This window comes from Leishmania mexicana, chromosome 5 (genome assembly GCF_000234665.1).
Source record: "Leishmania mexicana MHOM/GT/2001/U1103 complete genome, chromosome 5".
NCBI lineage: Eukaryota > Euglenozoa > Kinetoplastea > Trypanosomatida > Trypanosomatidae > Leishmania > Leishmania mexicana.
In genome coordinates this window covers 337789-353993 of record NC_018309.1, presented here as the reverse complement: position 1 = coordinate 353993, position 16205 = coordinate 337789, and the positions used below count along the sequence as shown (strand labels likewise).

General features: G+C 62.8%; 4 protein-coding genes across 4 annotated transcripts; all 4 read right to left on the bottom strand.

Annotated features, from left to right (window-relative positions):
- Positions 1 to 101: 101 nt before the first annotated feature.
- Positions 102 to 3920, bottom strand: LMXM_05_0940 (conserved hypothetical protein; the record flags this gene model as incomplete). The annotated part of the gene is made up of 1 exon (XM_003871935.1): positions 102 to 3920. The coding sequence occupies one exon, from the start codon at positions 3918 to 3920 to the stop codon at positions 102 to 104; it is 3819 nt and encodes a 1272-aa protein (XP_003871984.1).
- A 951-nt stretch (positions 3921 to 4871) lies between these two features.
- On the bottom strand, positions 4872 to 6263 carry LMXM_05_0930 (putative ubiquitin-conjugating enzyme; the record flags this gene model as incomplete). Its single annotated transcript, XM_003871934.1, has 1 exon — positions 4872 to 6263. One exon carries the CDS (start codon positions 6261 to 6263, stop codon positions 4872 to 4874), a length of 1392 nt encoding a protein of 463 aa, XP_003871983.1.
- A 1733-nt stretch (positions 6264 to 7996) lies between these two features.
- On the bottom strand, positions 7997 to 11221 carry LMXM_05_0920 (putative paraflagellar rod protein; the record flags this gene model as incomplete). The annotated part of the gene is made up of 1 exon (XM_003871933.1): positions 7997 to 11221. The coding sequence occupies one exon, from the start codon at positions 11219 to 11221 to the stop codon at positions 7997 to 7999; it is 3225 nt and encodes a 1074-aa protein (XP_003871982.1).
- A 605-nt stretch (positions 11222 to 11826) lies between these two features.
- LMXM_05_0910 (conserved hypothetical protein) lies at positions 11827 to 14997 on the bottom strand (the record flags this gene model as incomplete). The annotated part of the gene is made up of 1 exon (XM_003871932.1): positions 11827 to 14997. The coding sequence occupies one exon, from the start codon at positions 14995 to 14997 to the stop codon at positions 11827 to 11829; it is 3171 nt and encodes a 1056-aa protein (XP_003871981.1).
- Between the last annotated feature and the right edge of the window lie 1208 nt (positions 14998 to 16205).

The window sequence follows — 16205 nt, the reverse complement described above, 5'->3', positions numbered from 1 at the left end:
GGAATGGGGGACTTCACCGACCTCGCGTGGGGGCGGGCCGCGTGGTGGGCACGCGGTGCACAACTTTCCAATATATTTCCTGCATGGATGCGAGGGACATCTTACGGACGCTCGAAGACGCTGTAGATGAACTCTGCAATCTCGTCCACGTTCTCCAGCTGAAGGGCCGGTATGGTGCGCCACGATCCACGATCCAGGACATCTTCATCCCCGCGCCGCATGCCGCCGATGGCGTAGTTGTGGCTGTTGTTTGCTGTGGTACTGCGGCTGGGGTGCAGAGGGGTGGTCGGGAAGCTGCCACCGCCGCACACGTCATCGTCGTCCTCTCCTGCCTCTTTGTCGTAGACTTGGGTGAAGCCCAGTGGGGATGCCAAGAGGTTGCCTGGCCAGCGTCGAGGGCTGTTGTTGAACAGGTCCACTGCTACCGCCGACGCAGCAAGCCCATGCTCGTTCTTACGCTGCTCTTGCTTCAGGACTGGTGGCGCTCCGACGGTGAAGAAGGCGGGGGAGCCGCTCGGCGGCCTGCCCATCGTGTCCAACACGGACTCGGGGGATCTGATGAACGTCGTGGCCGTGGTGTCGGTGTCCGTGAGAGCCGAAGATGGGACGACTGCAGCAGAAGCGGCGGTGGGGCCCTCCCGAGGCCATGTGACCACGTTTCGCTGCAGCCTGCCACCAAGCTCGTCCTCCATCGGCAGCGTCACGTGAACGCCCACTCGGACTCGCACCGGCGTGCTCTCCACCTCGGCTGCAGCACCAGTTGCACCACTGAGAGTGGTGTGGATGGCGTCTGGCCTATTCGGCCCTGAGTCGCTCTCCTGAGCACGTTGGCGCGGGGGAATGATCTGCCGTCGCACTAGCGGCCGCATCTGCAGCGGTGGTGAGAGTGCGCTTGGTACGGATGAGGTGATGCGTAGGTCGAAGGAGGGGGTGCTGCTCAGCGGGGTTGGTGAGAGGGCCTCCATCTGCGCGAGGGCCCGCTGCACCTGCGACGGTGACCCGTCCAGGTTCGTCATCTGTCCTGACAGGCTCATGGTGGCGGTGATGACGGTGCTATGGCTACACTTGTGGCTTGAGGTTGAATGCCCACTGTTGCTGCTGTTGGCTTGAGGGACAACGCCATGCGTCCCGTCTGAGGCATTGAACAGGTACGCTGAGGAGATGGTCCCAACGGCGTTCTCGGAGGCCCGCCCATCGCCACCATCGCCAAGCCGGGTTATGGTCCCCGACGACATGGACTGCTTCGGCTGCGACTGCACAGCAAAGTGCTGCCGCTTCATCACGGCAGCATTGCGTCGCCAGTACTCCGCCACGGCATGCAAAAGTGTGTCGTGGCGGGTGACGCGGCTCGAGAGGGCATAGATCTCGGCGAGTGTCTGCGCCTTTTCCGCCTCGCGACTCGCGATGGCACTGCGGAGCTCCTTCAGGATTGTGCGCGGGTCCTGCTGCCCGTCCGCCGCCACCCCCTCGGCCGCAGTGGCGATGGGAGACACGGCGGCGCGTGTCTTGTGCTTGCAGGAGCTCTTCGGGCTCAGCCTTGTCTTTTCCGCCGGAGGACTTTCCTGTCTCCACGGCCACGGCTGTGGCACTGCTGCCGCTCCCGCTGAGACCGGCGGCCGTGCCTTCTTCTCCCCGGGGGCATGCAGAAGGAGGGAGGCGGCGGTGAGTGCGCATTTTGGATGCGGCAGGGGCATCGGCGCAGGTGACAGAGTGAGCTGTCGCTTGCGCTTCTCTGCAGAGAGGTGGCCCGCGGATACTGAGGAGGGGGTCGAAGCAGAGAAGCACGACATCGCCCCCATGCGGACACGGGTCTTGTTACCGTCGCTGTGGTGCCGTCCCTTCACCGCTGCAGCGGCGTCTGTCCCCCGGCCAGCCTCGTCCGCATCGCCATCCTCATCCCCCACCGCGCATGCGTGTGATGTGGCCGTCAGGGTATGAATGTCCTTCTCCAGCTGTATATTCTCCAGCAGCACACGCGCCACGGCCTGTTGCAGACGGTACACCTCCTCTGCCGCAGCATCCACAGCGTCGCACTGGCGCTTCACATCCGCCTCCGCCACCGCGCCATCTTCTGAAACACTTGTCACGAGCTGCTCCAGCTGCGTCATCGTGAGCTGCTCACCGTGAACGCCACTGTAGTTCGGCGGCAGGACCACAGACTTGGGCAGGAGCCGCGGCGCACGGCGGAGCTGCCCGCTGCCGCCTCTTTTCTTCGCTTTGTTAGTGCCGCTGCCGTGCTTCTGTGCTGACGCTGCCGTTTCTGATGCTGGGACTGCTGTCGTGGTCGTAACGCTTCTCGGCGCCGCGGTAGTACCGGGAGCCAGAGCAGGAAGTACCGGGCATTGGTCACTAGCATGCGGCGTCCCCGCTGCTGCTGCTGTGGTTGTGGTGGGTGGTGTCGGAAGAGAGGAGGCAGCGGCGGAAGGCGGACGCTCGCCTGCCGGCGCGGGGGATGCATACGAGTTTAGCAGCGGCAGCTTGAGCGCACCTTTGCTGCGGGAGGCGCCGCTGTTGTATGCGTCCTCCGTGGAGGGGCTCCCCACCGTGGGGTTGGTGAGAGGAAGCCGACCGCCTGCCCCGTGAGCCCCGTCACTTGTCCGGTCCGCGTTAAGGAAGGCGACGTGGTTGTTGCGACCTTTGCTCTCTGGCCGCGACTTCTCCGCGGCGGCGTCTGCGTCGACGGACGTGTAGGCGCCCGTGAAGAAGGCGCGCTGTGGGGGAAGGCCACAGGAGAAGTCGCCCCGCACCCGCTGTGCCTGCTGCGGAAACAGCGAAGCCAACTCTGCCCTCAGGCGATCCGCTGCATAAGCCGGTGTGGAGGATGCCATGGGTGATGGTGATGGCTGGTGCTGGTGCTCAGCAGGGTCCAAGCTGCCAGGCTTCGTAATGAGCTTCCGCTTCTGCTTCGGGACTATAGTGGTGGCGGCCAGCTTTTCACGTACATGGGCGGGCTGCGGTGGCTGCTCGGGGGGGTTTGTGGCCGAGACGAGCGGGGCGGCTGCTTCCACCGGTGATGCCAGCGTCGAATTCGAGCTGTAGAAGTAGCGAAAACACAAGAGCGCCATCGCGGAGGCCTGCGCATTCTCCTCCTCGCTCAGCACCACTGGCACTCGAGATAGACGGTCTGTGGTGGCGTCGAAGGGGCTTTCTCCTGCTGCCGCAGCCTCCTCAGACGGGGTTGCCCGCGGCGGTGCCCCGGTGCTGCCCGAGGCGGCGGAGTGCAGCGCCTGCGCAGTGCGAAAGAGCTCCAGCAGATCCGCGGGAATGCGAGCAGCCGACTCGGACGCCGGGTGCTGCTGCGTCGTCAGGACCGGGTTTCCCTCCGTGTCACACAGGACACTCGATGCAGCGTCCTCGGGTGCTGCCGCTGCCGCGGAGGAAGATGGAGGCCGAATGCAAGATGCCCCATCACGTGTGGTGAGGGCTTCTTCTGCTACTGCATCCGGTGTCGATGCCCCGCCTCGTGATGCGCCGCTCGGACGGTCTTCCTTTTCAGTTCCATCGTCCACCGCCACTGGTCTCTTACGCTTCTGCTGCACCTGATGGTGCGTCCACAGCTGCTGGAGCAGCGCCATTTCCGTCGCTTCGATGTCTGTCGCCGGCACAGCCAGCGCCAAATTTTCCTCGTGCTCGCTTTGCAGCTTGCTCATGATTTCGCGCTTCTCTGCCGCGCCGCGGCCGCCGCTACTGCGCTGGTCCTGTATACTCTGAGCGCGCATGCCTAGGTGCGCTACAACAACCCCACCAAGACGGGAGAAGTACTCCTCCGTGAGGCACTGGACACCGTCACACCATGCCTCGATCGAGGAGCTCGCCATCTGCGAAGGAAGCTGGCCAAGCATGCGAGTCTCCACGTGTGTGTGCGTCGGCAACGAGGGCGCGCGCGCCGATGAGCTGCCAGCGGCCTCCACCTTTATCATTGCCGCCAGCTCCGCGTGCAGATCCTGTGCGTGGGTTTTCTTTGGGGGGGGTGGTGGTGGTGGTGGTGGGAGGCGATGACTAATGAGTGCGTCGGGGACTGAGGACGGCTGAGCTCGAGGCACCGTTCACAGGGTGATGCCAAGGAGAGGCGCTAAGCGCGCGTGTGTGCGTGTGTGGAAAGGGGAGGGGGTAGAGAGAGTGGCGGGATGATGATGACGATGGGGACGCGGGGGGGGGGGATGCTGGGGAAGCGTGCTCAGGAGGCGGAGGCAAGGGTTACGCGGGGTGATTATGGATGGGGACTGTGAACCCATTTTATTACCGGATGGCGACGTGCACTCTCGTGTGCCACCATCGCACACACAGACACACACACACATCTTTTGGTGTCCAAAGTCCCCACTGTTAGAGAGCGGCGTCGCACCGCCCCCTTCCTCTCCCTTCCTCCCTCACCAAGCAGTATGTGCCCGCGCCGCTCCAGTGACACGTGTGGTGCTGGGGTACGGGGTAGGCTCTGGGGATGGAGAGGAGTTGGGGAGGGCGGCCCGTCCAGGCACACTCCCCAACGGAAGCACGGTGGGAGAGAGAGAGGCCAAGGATGAACCGTGAAAGTACGCAAGCCCAAGCGGGCGAAGCGCTCATGGAAGCAGACGCGGACACGTGCAGGTAAACAGGGAGAACGGAGCTTCCCTCCCTCTCCCTCTCGTCACGAGTGGGGCTCACATCGCCATGGAGAGATACGAGCGGGAGATGCGGGTCCGAAAGCGCGGAGGTGGCCGTGACACTCGATGCGCACAGCGTGATCAGCGCCCTCCACAAGCAAAGAAAAATACTAAACAGCTGCAGCAACAGTTGTTCACAGTCGAGTACGTCGCGGCGCTACCGCCACTCCCCCCCTCCACACACACACACACACACGCACGCACGCACAACACACCGACTCCACCATGCTAGCTCATCAGCAGACCGCAGAGGCCACGACGCAGCAGGATCAGCGCAGCAAGGAGGAAGCTGAGGATGATGGCGCGATCAAGAACGCGTAGCGGTATCGAGACTTCCATGATGTTCACGCCAACGACGACGCGCTGCGCGAACTGCGGCGGCGCCACGGCAGCAGCAGTCGGTGAAAGAGGAGAAGCTGACGCCCCTGCCACATCACCCGCAACAACGCTGTCTGTCACAGCGCTTGTCACCAATGGCGTCGCGTCTGCTGCTGCTGGTGCTGGTGGTGGTGGTGCAGTCATCACCGGCGTTCGTACAACTCGAGCAGGACTCACGTCGGTGAAGCAGGCAAGGGGATCGGCACCTTCGCTCACTGCCCCCTCCTCCTCTATGGAGGCGCCGGTCTTCGCTGTGTGCTCGTGCGCCGCTGAACTGGGCGTGTGCGGTGCGTCGTGCACGCCTGGTGTCGGTGACTGGAGGGCACTCGCATGCACTGTCGTCGGCGTGACCGTGTCAGCAGCGGGAGGACGGGGAGTGGTAGTTGGTCCTAGCGGTGGTGATGGTGGTGAGGTTGGTGCCGAAGGGGGCAACGCCGGTGAGGATTGCGTGTCCTTGGACGCATGGTGGTTCTGTGGTGCGCCTGCGGGTTTGGCAGCTGTCTCACTCGCATCCGCGGCAGCGGGTGACGGCAACAGCGTGGAAGAGGGGGAGGTGGATGGGGGAGAGGCGGGCGACGACGGCGGGGTATCAGGGGCGTCTTGCTTTGGTTTTGGGTCCTCGGGGTTCGCCGTGGCGCTGGCTGGGGCTGCGGCTGCGAGTGGTGGTGGTGGTGGCGGCGGCAGCTTCGGCACCTGGGCCTCCTTCTCTGGCGAGATTTCCGGGTACATCTTCATCTCCGTCTCCCACACGTCCTTCGTCGCCATCCCGCACGTGGTGCACGTGAACGACCACGTTTCTTTGGCCCACGCCTCCTTTGTTTCGAGTGCGATCATGTTTTTTGGGAAGGCGCCAACGCCGAACTCGTCCTCCTGGGCCATGAAATGCCGCAGCGCCGTCAATGTCAGCGCGATGTCGTACGTCGGCTGCCACAGCTCCTTGTGGTAGCTGCTGATCGTCGAGCAGATCTTCTCACGCACGGCGAAGCGACCACTGCGGGTAAAGAAGATAATGTCTGGCGGCTCCAGCGGGTAGGAGCGGGAGAAGATGAGGGCGCCGTGGTAGATGCCGTCCTTGTACGGAAGCGAGTTGTCGTCCCCACCGGGGCCACGCAGCGTGAAGTGCCATTCGAAAATGTTGTCCTCCAGTGGCGCGACGTAGTACTCGCGGACTCGGTTCTCAGGCTTCTGCAGGGAGCGGTACTCGTTGCTGAGTCGCTTGATGGAGGAAGACGCGTACGACATGCGGCGAGAACAGGGGTGGGGGTGGGGGCAGAAGGAGTCCAAAGACACACGGGGATGGAGCGTCTTGCGAGAGAGAGAGCGCGTGTGTGTGTGTGTATGTGTGTGCGGGTCTCTCTCTCCGTTCGGCTGTCGGTCCGGGCCTCCACCTACTGACTAATGGCTTCTCTTGTTCGTGGACGTCGTACAGCTGCAGCGACAATGTTGTCACACCTTCTTCGGATGTGTTTCGTCAGCGCCATGGATGGCGGTGCACGCAGGGAAGCCATTGGTGGGGTTGGGGGAAGGGGAGAAAGTGCGAGAGAGGAGAACAGGGGCCACATGAAGGGGGGGGGAGGGTCATGGCCATGTGTGTACGGCCCCCAGTGCAGAGGGGGAGGGAGGGAGGGGAAGAGGTTCCGTGCACATGACGACGCACACGGGATGATCGGAGTCATCCATCTTCCCCCATCCATTCTGCGCTGTCTGTGTGTCCGTATCCGTCTTGCCTTCCCCCCTCCCCTGTCCATCAAGCGCACACAGCGCCTCCCTACTATCGGCGGGCACGCGTACACACGAATACATGCGTCTACATCTGTTTGTACGTATAGTATATACATGCGTGCGTGTCTGTGTGTGTGTGTGTGTGTGGAAGGGCTGAGGGTTGAATGCCATGACGCACATCCAACGCGATCGCTCCCCAGACAAGAATGGGCAACAACTGGCACGTGAGGGAGAGCACCAGAGAGAGAGAGAGCGGGTGGGGCGTGGGACGCATGCGTGGACGGCGCGGGACGCAAAGACGTGTGCGTGTGTGTGTGTGCTGGAGTGAGGCGAATAACGTTCCAGTCATTCAGCGCTGCCTACATGCAACAGGCCATCATGGACATGCACCGCTCAGTCTTCCCCTTGCCGTGCGCGTCATGCATGACTGCTCTCGATGGTGGACTCTCGCTCTCGTGTTGTTGCCTCCCGTATTCACCATCTAACCCTGCCCATGAAACCTTCCCTACCCCACCCCCCTCTCTCTCCCCCGCCTCCCCCTTTATCCATCCATGAGATATATATGGTTGTACATGCTGTCACGCAAAGCCAGGTGTAGATGGGAAAGATGACGGGGTGAGGTGGGGTGGAGGTTGACGTGTCTGCGTCTTGCGAACATCAGGAGAAGCGAGGAGGGGGATTGGGGTGGGTGTTTAACGAGTCGCTGTCACGCACCCACACCCAGGCACACACACACACACACACACGTATATGTGTGTGTGTGTGTTGAAGGGGCCCAAGTAGGTGTGAGAGGGGGGAGGAGGGGGGGTTTAGCTGACCAAGGAGAGATACATGTGTTTTATGTACATATATATATATAGACATGCATGCAATGTGCAAGACGGCGCTGCCGCCGCGCACCGCCGTGACCCTTCACACCCACGCCCTGTCTCACGAATACGTTTTTCCGTTCGGTGTCTGTTGCCCTCATTTTCCAGGACACACACACACACACGCAGAGAGACACGCGTTGACGTCGTCATCGACACAACGTACGAACATGACGGATGGGGGAGGGATGAGGAGAGAGGTGATAGAATATATATATATATATAGATGTGGGTGGGGAGGCGGGGGGGGTAATGGATACATCGGAGGATGGGTGGATGCATCTGGTGGCCCTTGCGTTGTGCCTTCACTCATGTGTGTGGACACACACACACATACACACATGAAAGGGACTGCGTGCTTCCGTCATTGTTCATTGTTTCACATCATCGCTTGCTTCTCTTCCATCGACTGGGAATAGCGACGCTGCTGTTACGGGTCCTGCTGCGATCGGGCACCGCCATCTTTGAGATGCTCTGCATGATGCGCTCCTCCGTCGCGTGCAGGCTCGATAAGGAGGCAGCTGTGGGGGCGGCAGCCACAGAGGTCGGATTCGGACCTTGCGGCGGGGGCTCTGTTGTCGTCGCGGTCGCTTCGTCGCCGTCGCTGTTATCCGTGCGCTGCGATGGCGGGTAGGTGCGGCTCAATTTGCGAAGTGGAGGCAGCTGACGGCTGTTTTTCCCAGAAAGGGCCCCGGAAGCGGTAGCGGTGGGGTTGGCCGCTTCCTCCGCGGTCGGCGCCCGTGGGTAGGTGTGCAGGGATCCGACAGCTTGCAGTCGAGGCGGCGGTGGCGCACTCGTGCCGGGGAGGCCCTTCGCACTTTCGGCCCGAGCAGAGGAGGCCGTTGCCTCTGAAGTAGCCACGGTGGCCGCGGTGGTGAGCGTCGGAGGGGAGCATGAGGGGGCGGTCGAGGTGGTCGTCGTCGACCGCACGCCGATGCCGTCCTCTATCAGTTGCTGGTACTCGAGCAGCTTCTGAGAGCGTTCCTGCATGCGCCTGGCGAGCTCCTCCTCGGGGGAGACAAAGTCCACCCCAGCTTCGCGAAGCAGCTGCTCTGTCGGCCGGAAGCGTTCAAGCTGCAGTCGACTGCGTTGGTCGAGCTGGTCAATCTGCTTCTGCGCCTCGGCCTTCGCGGCCTCGTAGCGCTGCTTGGCTTTGCTGAACTCCTTCGCCTTCGGGTTAAGCGCGTCCATGGCAACCTCCTGCTGCAGTGTGTAGTGCTCAATCTTCTTCTCCATCTCCTCGGCGTTGCGCGCCTTCTTGAAGCGCAGGTCGCCGAGCGTGAGGTAGAGGGCGCGAAACTGCTCCAGTCGGTCCTTGCGAAGCGCCACCTGCAGCTGACTAAGATGATTTTGCAGCACCTCGCGGACGAAGGCCTCGACGTGACGGCAGCTAAACTGCACAGCCCCACTGTACTGGCGCACGCCTTCGACAACTGCCTGTAGGTTGCGCTGCGTCTCAGCGAGGGCGGCTGCCCTGGCATCTGCGAAGCACGCAAAGGATGCCGCGTCCTCCTCCCTCTGGCGCTCCTGGGTGATGTGGCTGATCCAGTCATCTACGAGAAAGCGTTGTGTCTGCCGCAGGTCGTTCAGCTGCTTCTCCAGTTGCTCCATCGCGCGGTAGCACGCCATATGCTGGTCGCTGTTCGTCTGCCACGCCTTCTTCCATGTGTGGTTGTACGTCGACATGTTGTTGCGCTGTCGATGACGCGCCTGCGCCACGGCCCGCCGCTTCTCCTTCACCCGCTCCGCATCAAGGGTGACCTCCGAGAGTTTGCTCGTGTACTCCTCGATCACGCGCGTCAGCCGCGTCGTAAGCAGATCGCGCTGGTCCAGCACGCGCGTCAGCGGCGCGTCGACGCACACCTCTCCGTACTTCCGCATTATCGCCTCCAACTCGTCGTACGGCCCTGCCATCGCCTCAGCCAGCGACGTCTGCTCGTAATAGAGCTCCTCGGAGCGCTGCATATCGCCGTTCGAGATTGCCTGCGCCTGCGCCTGCTGCAGCTCCTCCGCGTCAAATTTCATGCGCCGCAGCTTCTCGCGCGTCTTCTCGTCCGTCTCCTCCACGGTGAGGTTCGAGAGGAGCTCGTTCAAATTCTGGACCAGCGGCTGCGTCCAGGCTTGCAGCTGATGCACGAGGACGATTGGTTGTCCGCCGCAGCTGGCGTAGTGCGAGTCACGCGTAAAACGGGTCTGCAGCGCGGTGAGGCTGTCCTGCATGTGCTGAACGGCGACAGGTATGTGCTGCCATCTGACATTGTTGACTTGCGCGCCGCTCGTCGCTGCCCCAAGAGCGGCCATTCCTCTTTTGATGGTGCGGACGTCAGTGCCATTGCCCTGGGTATCAGCAGCCGCATGCGCAGGCTTCAGGTGTGCCTCGTAGGCGAACAGGTGACACCGCTGCAGGGCCGCAAACTGCTGCTGCATCTCCTGTAGCTGTCGCACCACTTCACCGTCATCAGCCGGTGCTGCTGAGGACAGGTTCCCCGCTTTGGTGTTATGTGCTGGTGCCGCCGCCGCCACGACCGGTGACTGCGACGACAGCACCTCGATGGCCGTCGAGCGCGGCGTCGCCGGCGGCGATACCGCTGTGGCGGAGGGGCGATAGAAGAGCTTCGCGTATTCCTCCAGTACGGCCTCGGCGCTCATGTGCTTCCGTTGCTGCGCCGTGCGAAACGAGGGAGAGTGCTTGGGGCTGGTTGCAGTCGAGTTGTGCTGGGTTTTCGCATTCGGGGTACCTGCCGTCTGGCCGCTGCGGGTCTTGTTGTTGCTACCACGCCTCTTCACGGGCTCGGAGTAGTTGCTCACCAAGCTACCCCCGCTCCCGCTCTTTCTCTCCTCAGCGTCCTCGTCAATGCCTCGCAGCGTAGGTGAGGTGGCCGCGTTCGCTGGTGGCTGAAGTGGCAGGAGCAGCTGATCAGGAGTGACGCGCAACCCGCAGAAGCGCGTGAAGACGGCGTCGCTGGCAAGCGCTCGGCGCTGGTGCAGGGACTGGGGGATGGCCTGCTGGTCTGCGGCTGGCTTGCCGTTGCTGGCGACCGAGACACTCACCTGCTGCGGGCTCACCTCCTTCACCCTTTTACCGGCATGCGCAGTTGGCGTGGTCACTGACCCGAGAGTCTCCCCGCCCGTCTCGGGGGAGGGAAGCAGGTGTACCTTGATGACGCGCTGCGAGGCCTCCTCGTACTGCTGCATGAGGCGCCGAACACGCCGCAGGTTGTCGTGCAGCGCGCTGAGCCGCTCGCTGGCACCTGACGGCGCTGTTGCCGTCACACTGGAGAGCCGCGTCGCTGCCATGATGCCTGTTAGAGAGCTGGACTCAGCCGGTACAGGCCCGGGAAGCGAAGTGTTTTGCGAGCCCACGGTTGCGTTCAGTGTGCGCGTCCCTTCGGATGTTTTTCGATGGGACTGGGCGGAGGCGTCACTAGGGAGAGCGCTGGCGGCAGCGGCCCGGATCGCGTATTCCAGAAGCACGAGCTGCGCGTGCGCAGTGGAAAGCGCTGTTGATACCTCCGGGGTTGGTGGGACAACCTCGTTGCCAGCGGCTGCACCACGACTGCCGCCGCCACTGGCGTTCGGCGCTGTCGCCGAGGGGGAGGACAGCAGCATCCTCCTTGATTGGAACGCACGCAGCGGCACGGATGGTGTGTTTTGGTGCAGCCGTGTGTGTGTGTGTGGGTGGGTGTGGGTGTGGGTGCGTACGTGTGGAGGGTGGTGGTTGGTGGGTCAGATGATGTGCACTCGAGAGATGGGCGGCAGCGAGGTCAGGCCTTGACGATGGGGGAGGGAGGGGGGAGGAGGAGAGAGAGCGGAGAGAGGATGGACGTGATGTGATGGATGTGTGGGTTGGCTGCGTCACGAGTGGCGTGGATAAAAGATGCCGCATACCGAGGAGGGATGTGGCGCAGGACGGCAAGAGGGAAGGGGACAGCTGTGCATCAGCGCTGGAGGGTGGAAGGGAGCACAGCTTGCCCACGTGGGCAGTCCCCTGCGAGGGAGGGGAGTGCTGCTGCTGCTGGTGGTGGTGGTGGTGGTGGTGGGATTGGGACGCCATGTTGAACGGTTCGACCGGAAACAGAAAAGAACGCACGCACGCAGATGCTGACGCTCATCCACGCACGTCTGTGTCACGGGTGCTTCTCTGCGTACGAGGCGGGCCTTTACTCATAGTAGCGTGGGGTGGGATGAATGGGTTGGGGGAGGGAGCTGAGTAGCTACTGCAGTGAGAGGAGGCGTTTGATGCCCTGCAGAAAGCCTTCATGGAGGGAGGCTGGATACTTGAGGGGACGCCGGCCGGTGAGGGGGGGGTCTTGATGCTGAAAGACAGTTTCTGACGGGTTTCTGGCAGAGAACACGGTGTCGATCTTGGAGAAGGGCGGGATGAGCACGGCACTGATGAAGTCCTTGTCATGAAGACTGCTCTCCGTTGCAGAGGACACCTCGACCTCGTCACGTGCCGTTTCCGTCGGTGCTCCCACCTCCGTATCCCTGCGGGGTCGTTCGCCCATTGCTTCCTCGGTGTCCGCCTTCATGCCACTGTCGAAGCGCACAGACGACGCAGGGCAGTAGGCGGCGTGGCTGTAGAGGCGTGACCGCAGCCGCAGCGGCGGTGCCAGGATGGACGTGCCGGTCGTCCGCACTGACTGCAGATGCGGGATGGACAACCATGTTCGTGGAAACACGTGCGTCAGCAACGGGTTTGCCGAGACGTCGAGTGACAGAAGGCCGATCAGGCGGGGGTTCAGCTCACCAAAGACGTTCACGCTGTGATCGATGCTCTGCACTGGGTCGGCGAAGCTCGGGGAGAAGGCGCTGTTCTCGAGGATGGTGTAGAGCCGCCGCGTGGCGGACTGCGACACGTTGCTCGTGGCGGTGATCATCGCCTCCGGCCAGCGGTAGGGGCTCCACCGTTCACTTTGGAAGCGGGCCAGCGAGGCCACCTCGGAGAAGTAGGCGGCAAGGTCTTCGTGATGGTTGCGCTGGCCGATCTTCTCCAGCCGACGCAGCACCCACTGCAGCTCGCTTCTGATCGCTGCGACAGACGATAGAGACCGTCGCGCCGCGGCCGTTGCGAGGGAGGCAGATGACAAGTTGCGTGCTTCCAACATGCGCATGCGGGAGCGGCGGCCCCAGTACAGGTCAGAGCGAGGGGTGAGCACGCTGACTTTCGGCGCTGACTTACTGCCGCGTTGCCGGGTCGCGGCTGGCGTTGCCGACGGAAGGTTCGCCGCCTCACAGGCATCGGCGAGGCCCGACTGGGTGCCGCTGGCGCCACCGCTGCCTGTGTTGGTGGTCTCGCGCTTTCCATGAGCAGCGGCAGTGTCTCGCTGGTCATCATACGCCGACGCGATGTCGTAGAAGCCCGGCAAGTACCCACGCAGGCCCATGTTCGCCAAGTTCAGCTTAACAAAGGTGTATGGGATCGTCACGGTGGAGCTGCCGTTACGCTGCTTGCCGTACTGCAGCCCCCGCGGCGCGGCCTCGGCAATTGTCCGGAGAAGGCGGCGCTGCATACCGAAGAGATCACCAGTGAGTGGCCGCTCAACATCCTCGGCGTACTCCGGCGTGGCGAAGTCTGACAGAGGACCTAAGAGAGTCGCAGATAGCGATGGTGACGACGACACACATTCGCCGCCACCGCTGTTGCAGGGGGCACTTGGGAGGATGGGCTCGACAATCTCCTTGATGATGTTCTGCACGTCGATATCGACGAGCAAGGTTGGTTCCGTCAGGACCAGGTGCGGGTGCTCGTACGCAAACATCTGCTCCGTCCACACCGACCGCTTCGATCTCGCTGGGGTGCCGTGACTCGAGCGGGCTCCTGCGGAGCTTGCGGTTGCGGCCTTTCTGCTTCCACTGCGCCCTGCGTCGCCGTCACTGCCGGTGGAGGCGGCCGAGGGCGATGGTGGTTGTGCTGCCGCCATCGCATTGACGCCGGCAGCACCGCGTGATGAGGTGGGGGTCTTCTCCCAGATCATCTCGTCCATCGCTGCCGTGTCGTCCGTGCGGTCCCACTTGAGCCAGTACGCCGGCGCCGCCGAGGTGAACAGGCGGCGCGTCAGATGACGCGTGTAGGCCGAGCAGGACGGCGCGGCGCAGCGCCGCTGTCGGCACTGCGGGCCGCGGCAGACAGAGAAGATGTCCTCTACGAACGCCTGCACCGCAGGGTGTTCGCTGTCGATCAGCGAGTTCAGCGGAACGCGGACGACGACGCACGAGACACCTGGCCAGCTACAGTGATCCTGCCCCACCCAGACGCTGCGCAGGACGGGGATGGTGGAGCTAAGGTGGCGGAGGAAGTGGAACGTCTCCAGCCGCATGGCGTCCGCGTGCCGCAGCGCGCGCAGGTGCAGGCGCTGCAGATAAAGAACCAACGACAGCCGTGCCAGCTCAAAGCTCAGCTGCCGCGCGTGCAAGTCCGGGTTGTCGGCGACGTCGCCCGTCGCTTTTTCCGGCCGGTGGCGCGAGGCGTGGGCGCGACTCATGTAGTCCAGCAACTGGCAGTTTCGAACCCGCATAAGCCGCAGGTGCTGCATCATGGCGTAGACGGGCATGCGGTTGTAATAGAGAAGCAGCGGTACGCGGAGCTTAAAGTCTCGCGCGAAGGCGCTGTAGTGGATCAGCTCCTTCCGGACATCGTTGTCGATGGCGCCGGCCTGACCGGGGTTGCACGACCTGCCGGACGTCGCCTGCCGCGTGCGGAAGAAGGCGCTCAGCGCCAGCTCGTACGGTGGAGGGTCCTGACCAAACAAAAGGCCTGACAGTCGCGTTGCGCTGCGGGCGATGGCCGCGACGAGCCCCCGCTGCGTGTCGACTGACCACGGTGGTTCACTGCGAGCCAGCGACAGAGAGGCCGCGCTGGGGGTAGCAACGTGGAGCCCTTGCTCATAGTGCGCGTCGGCCGCGTCTGGTGTCCGGTTGGACGGGGGCCACCACTGTACTTCCCACAGGTCCATTCGGCCCACCGTCGCCCCTATGCCGCTCAGGGCACGGGTGATGAGCGGCGGCCGCGCGTAACGGTGACGCCTGCCTTCAGAGCTGCCCGCCAGGCGGCCGCCATCGCCTGCGGTCCCCGCGTCTGGAGCGGCCAGACCGAGGCGTAGGCCGCCGTCCTTTGAAGGGTCCCCGGCTCCGACACCAGCGAGGCTGGAGCCTCCCGCAGCACCGCTCATGAGGAGGTCGTAGGGCCCGCACAAGGTGCACTGGAAGTAGTAGAGGAACATCAGTAGCAGCAGCAGAAGATACCGGCAGCGCGTCTTGTGCATGCGCACGTACATGTGATACGTGCGCATCAGCTCCAGCGCGTTGGACGAGCTCATCAGCGATGTGGAGGCTGCCGCGGCTGCGGTGGGGGACGGCGAGGCCACGTGTAATGGTAGGCCCATCGGAGACAGCGAAGACGCGGCAGGGCCGCTGCCGCCTCCACCGCGGAGTGTCATATGTCCGCCTGCAAGCAGGAGAGGGCAACAGGCGCACACGCACGCTCACACAGAGAGAGACGAGAGGGAGGTGGGAGGGAGAGAGATGGTGTGCACAGTGGCGCTCGTCCCTTCATCACCGTTGCCAGGAATCGATGATCCGAAATCAATGGAAACCATTACCATGGGGCACATGTACAAGTATATATACATATATGTGTGTGTGTGTGTGTGTGGTGTGCGTGCACGGACAAGACGATGACGGTGAGGCGGCCGAGGGGAGGGGGGAGATGATGGAGCCACAGCCGTGGATGGTGCATCACGGTCGGCAACATGCAGCACGAGGGCTACTGAGGTGCACAGAGAGAGAAACGGAGACCAACAGCAGCGTACACCCAGTATATACACACACACACACACACACACACACACACACACACACACACACGCGCGGACGTGCGGACGGGCAGCGAGCCAACACCGACGAAGTAAGTAACAAATTTTATACGCACATACACGTCACCGGGGGAGATAAGTCCGAAGAAAACTAAGAGGAGCTACGCACATACAGTAGGCGTGTCTTCCTGCTCAAAATGAACGCGTTACAGACGGTGTGGGGGGTAGGGGGGGCGGGCACCGCTTCGCATTGTCCACACTGTAGACGGAGGGGCGATGCTTGCGTGCCGCGATGCATGCGCGTGTGTGTGAGAGGGAGAGACAGGCGGATATATATCTATACACACACGTATATAAGGAGAGGGGGATGGAAAAGGAAAAAGGAAAGGTGACACACACACACACACACACACACATCCGCACGCACGCACGCAGAGTGCGGAGGCGAGGTGCATTACTGTGTGTGTGCATGCGACCATGAAGATGATGCGGATGATGGCCAAGGTAGGGCGAGATGGGGCATAGTGATGCCGACCACGAGTCATCCCGCTCTCACTCACTCGCGTCTTCTTCAGGGACGCCCACACTTCCGCATGGGCACCCCTGCATGTGAGCACACACGCACACACACACACACGAGAAGGGATAAAAAGCAACGCCGTGCACAGCCCCCCCCCTCCCCTCCCTCCCCGCCATCTGGTACCCGCACTCTCTCGCCGCTTGTGTATCGCGTGAGGTGCACCCTGCACGCCTCCACCCGTCTCCGTTCTCGCGCGAGT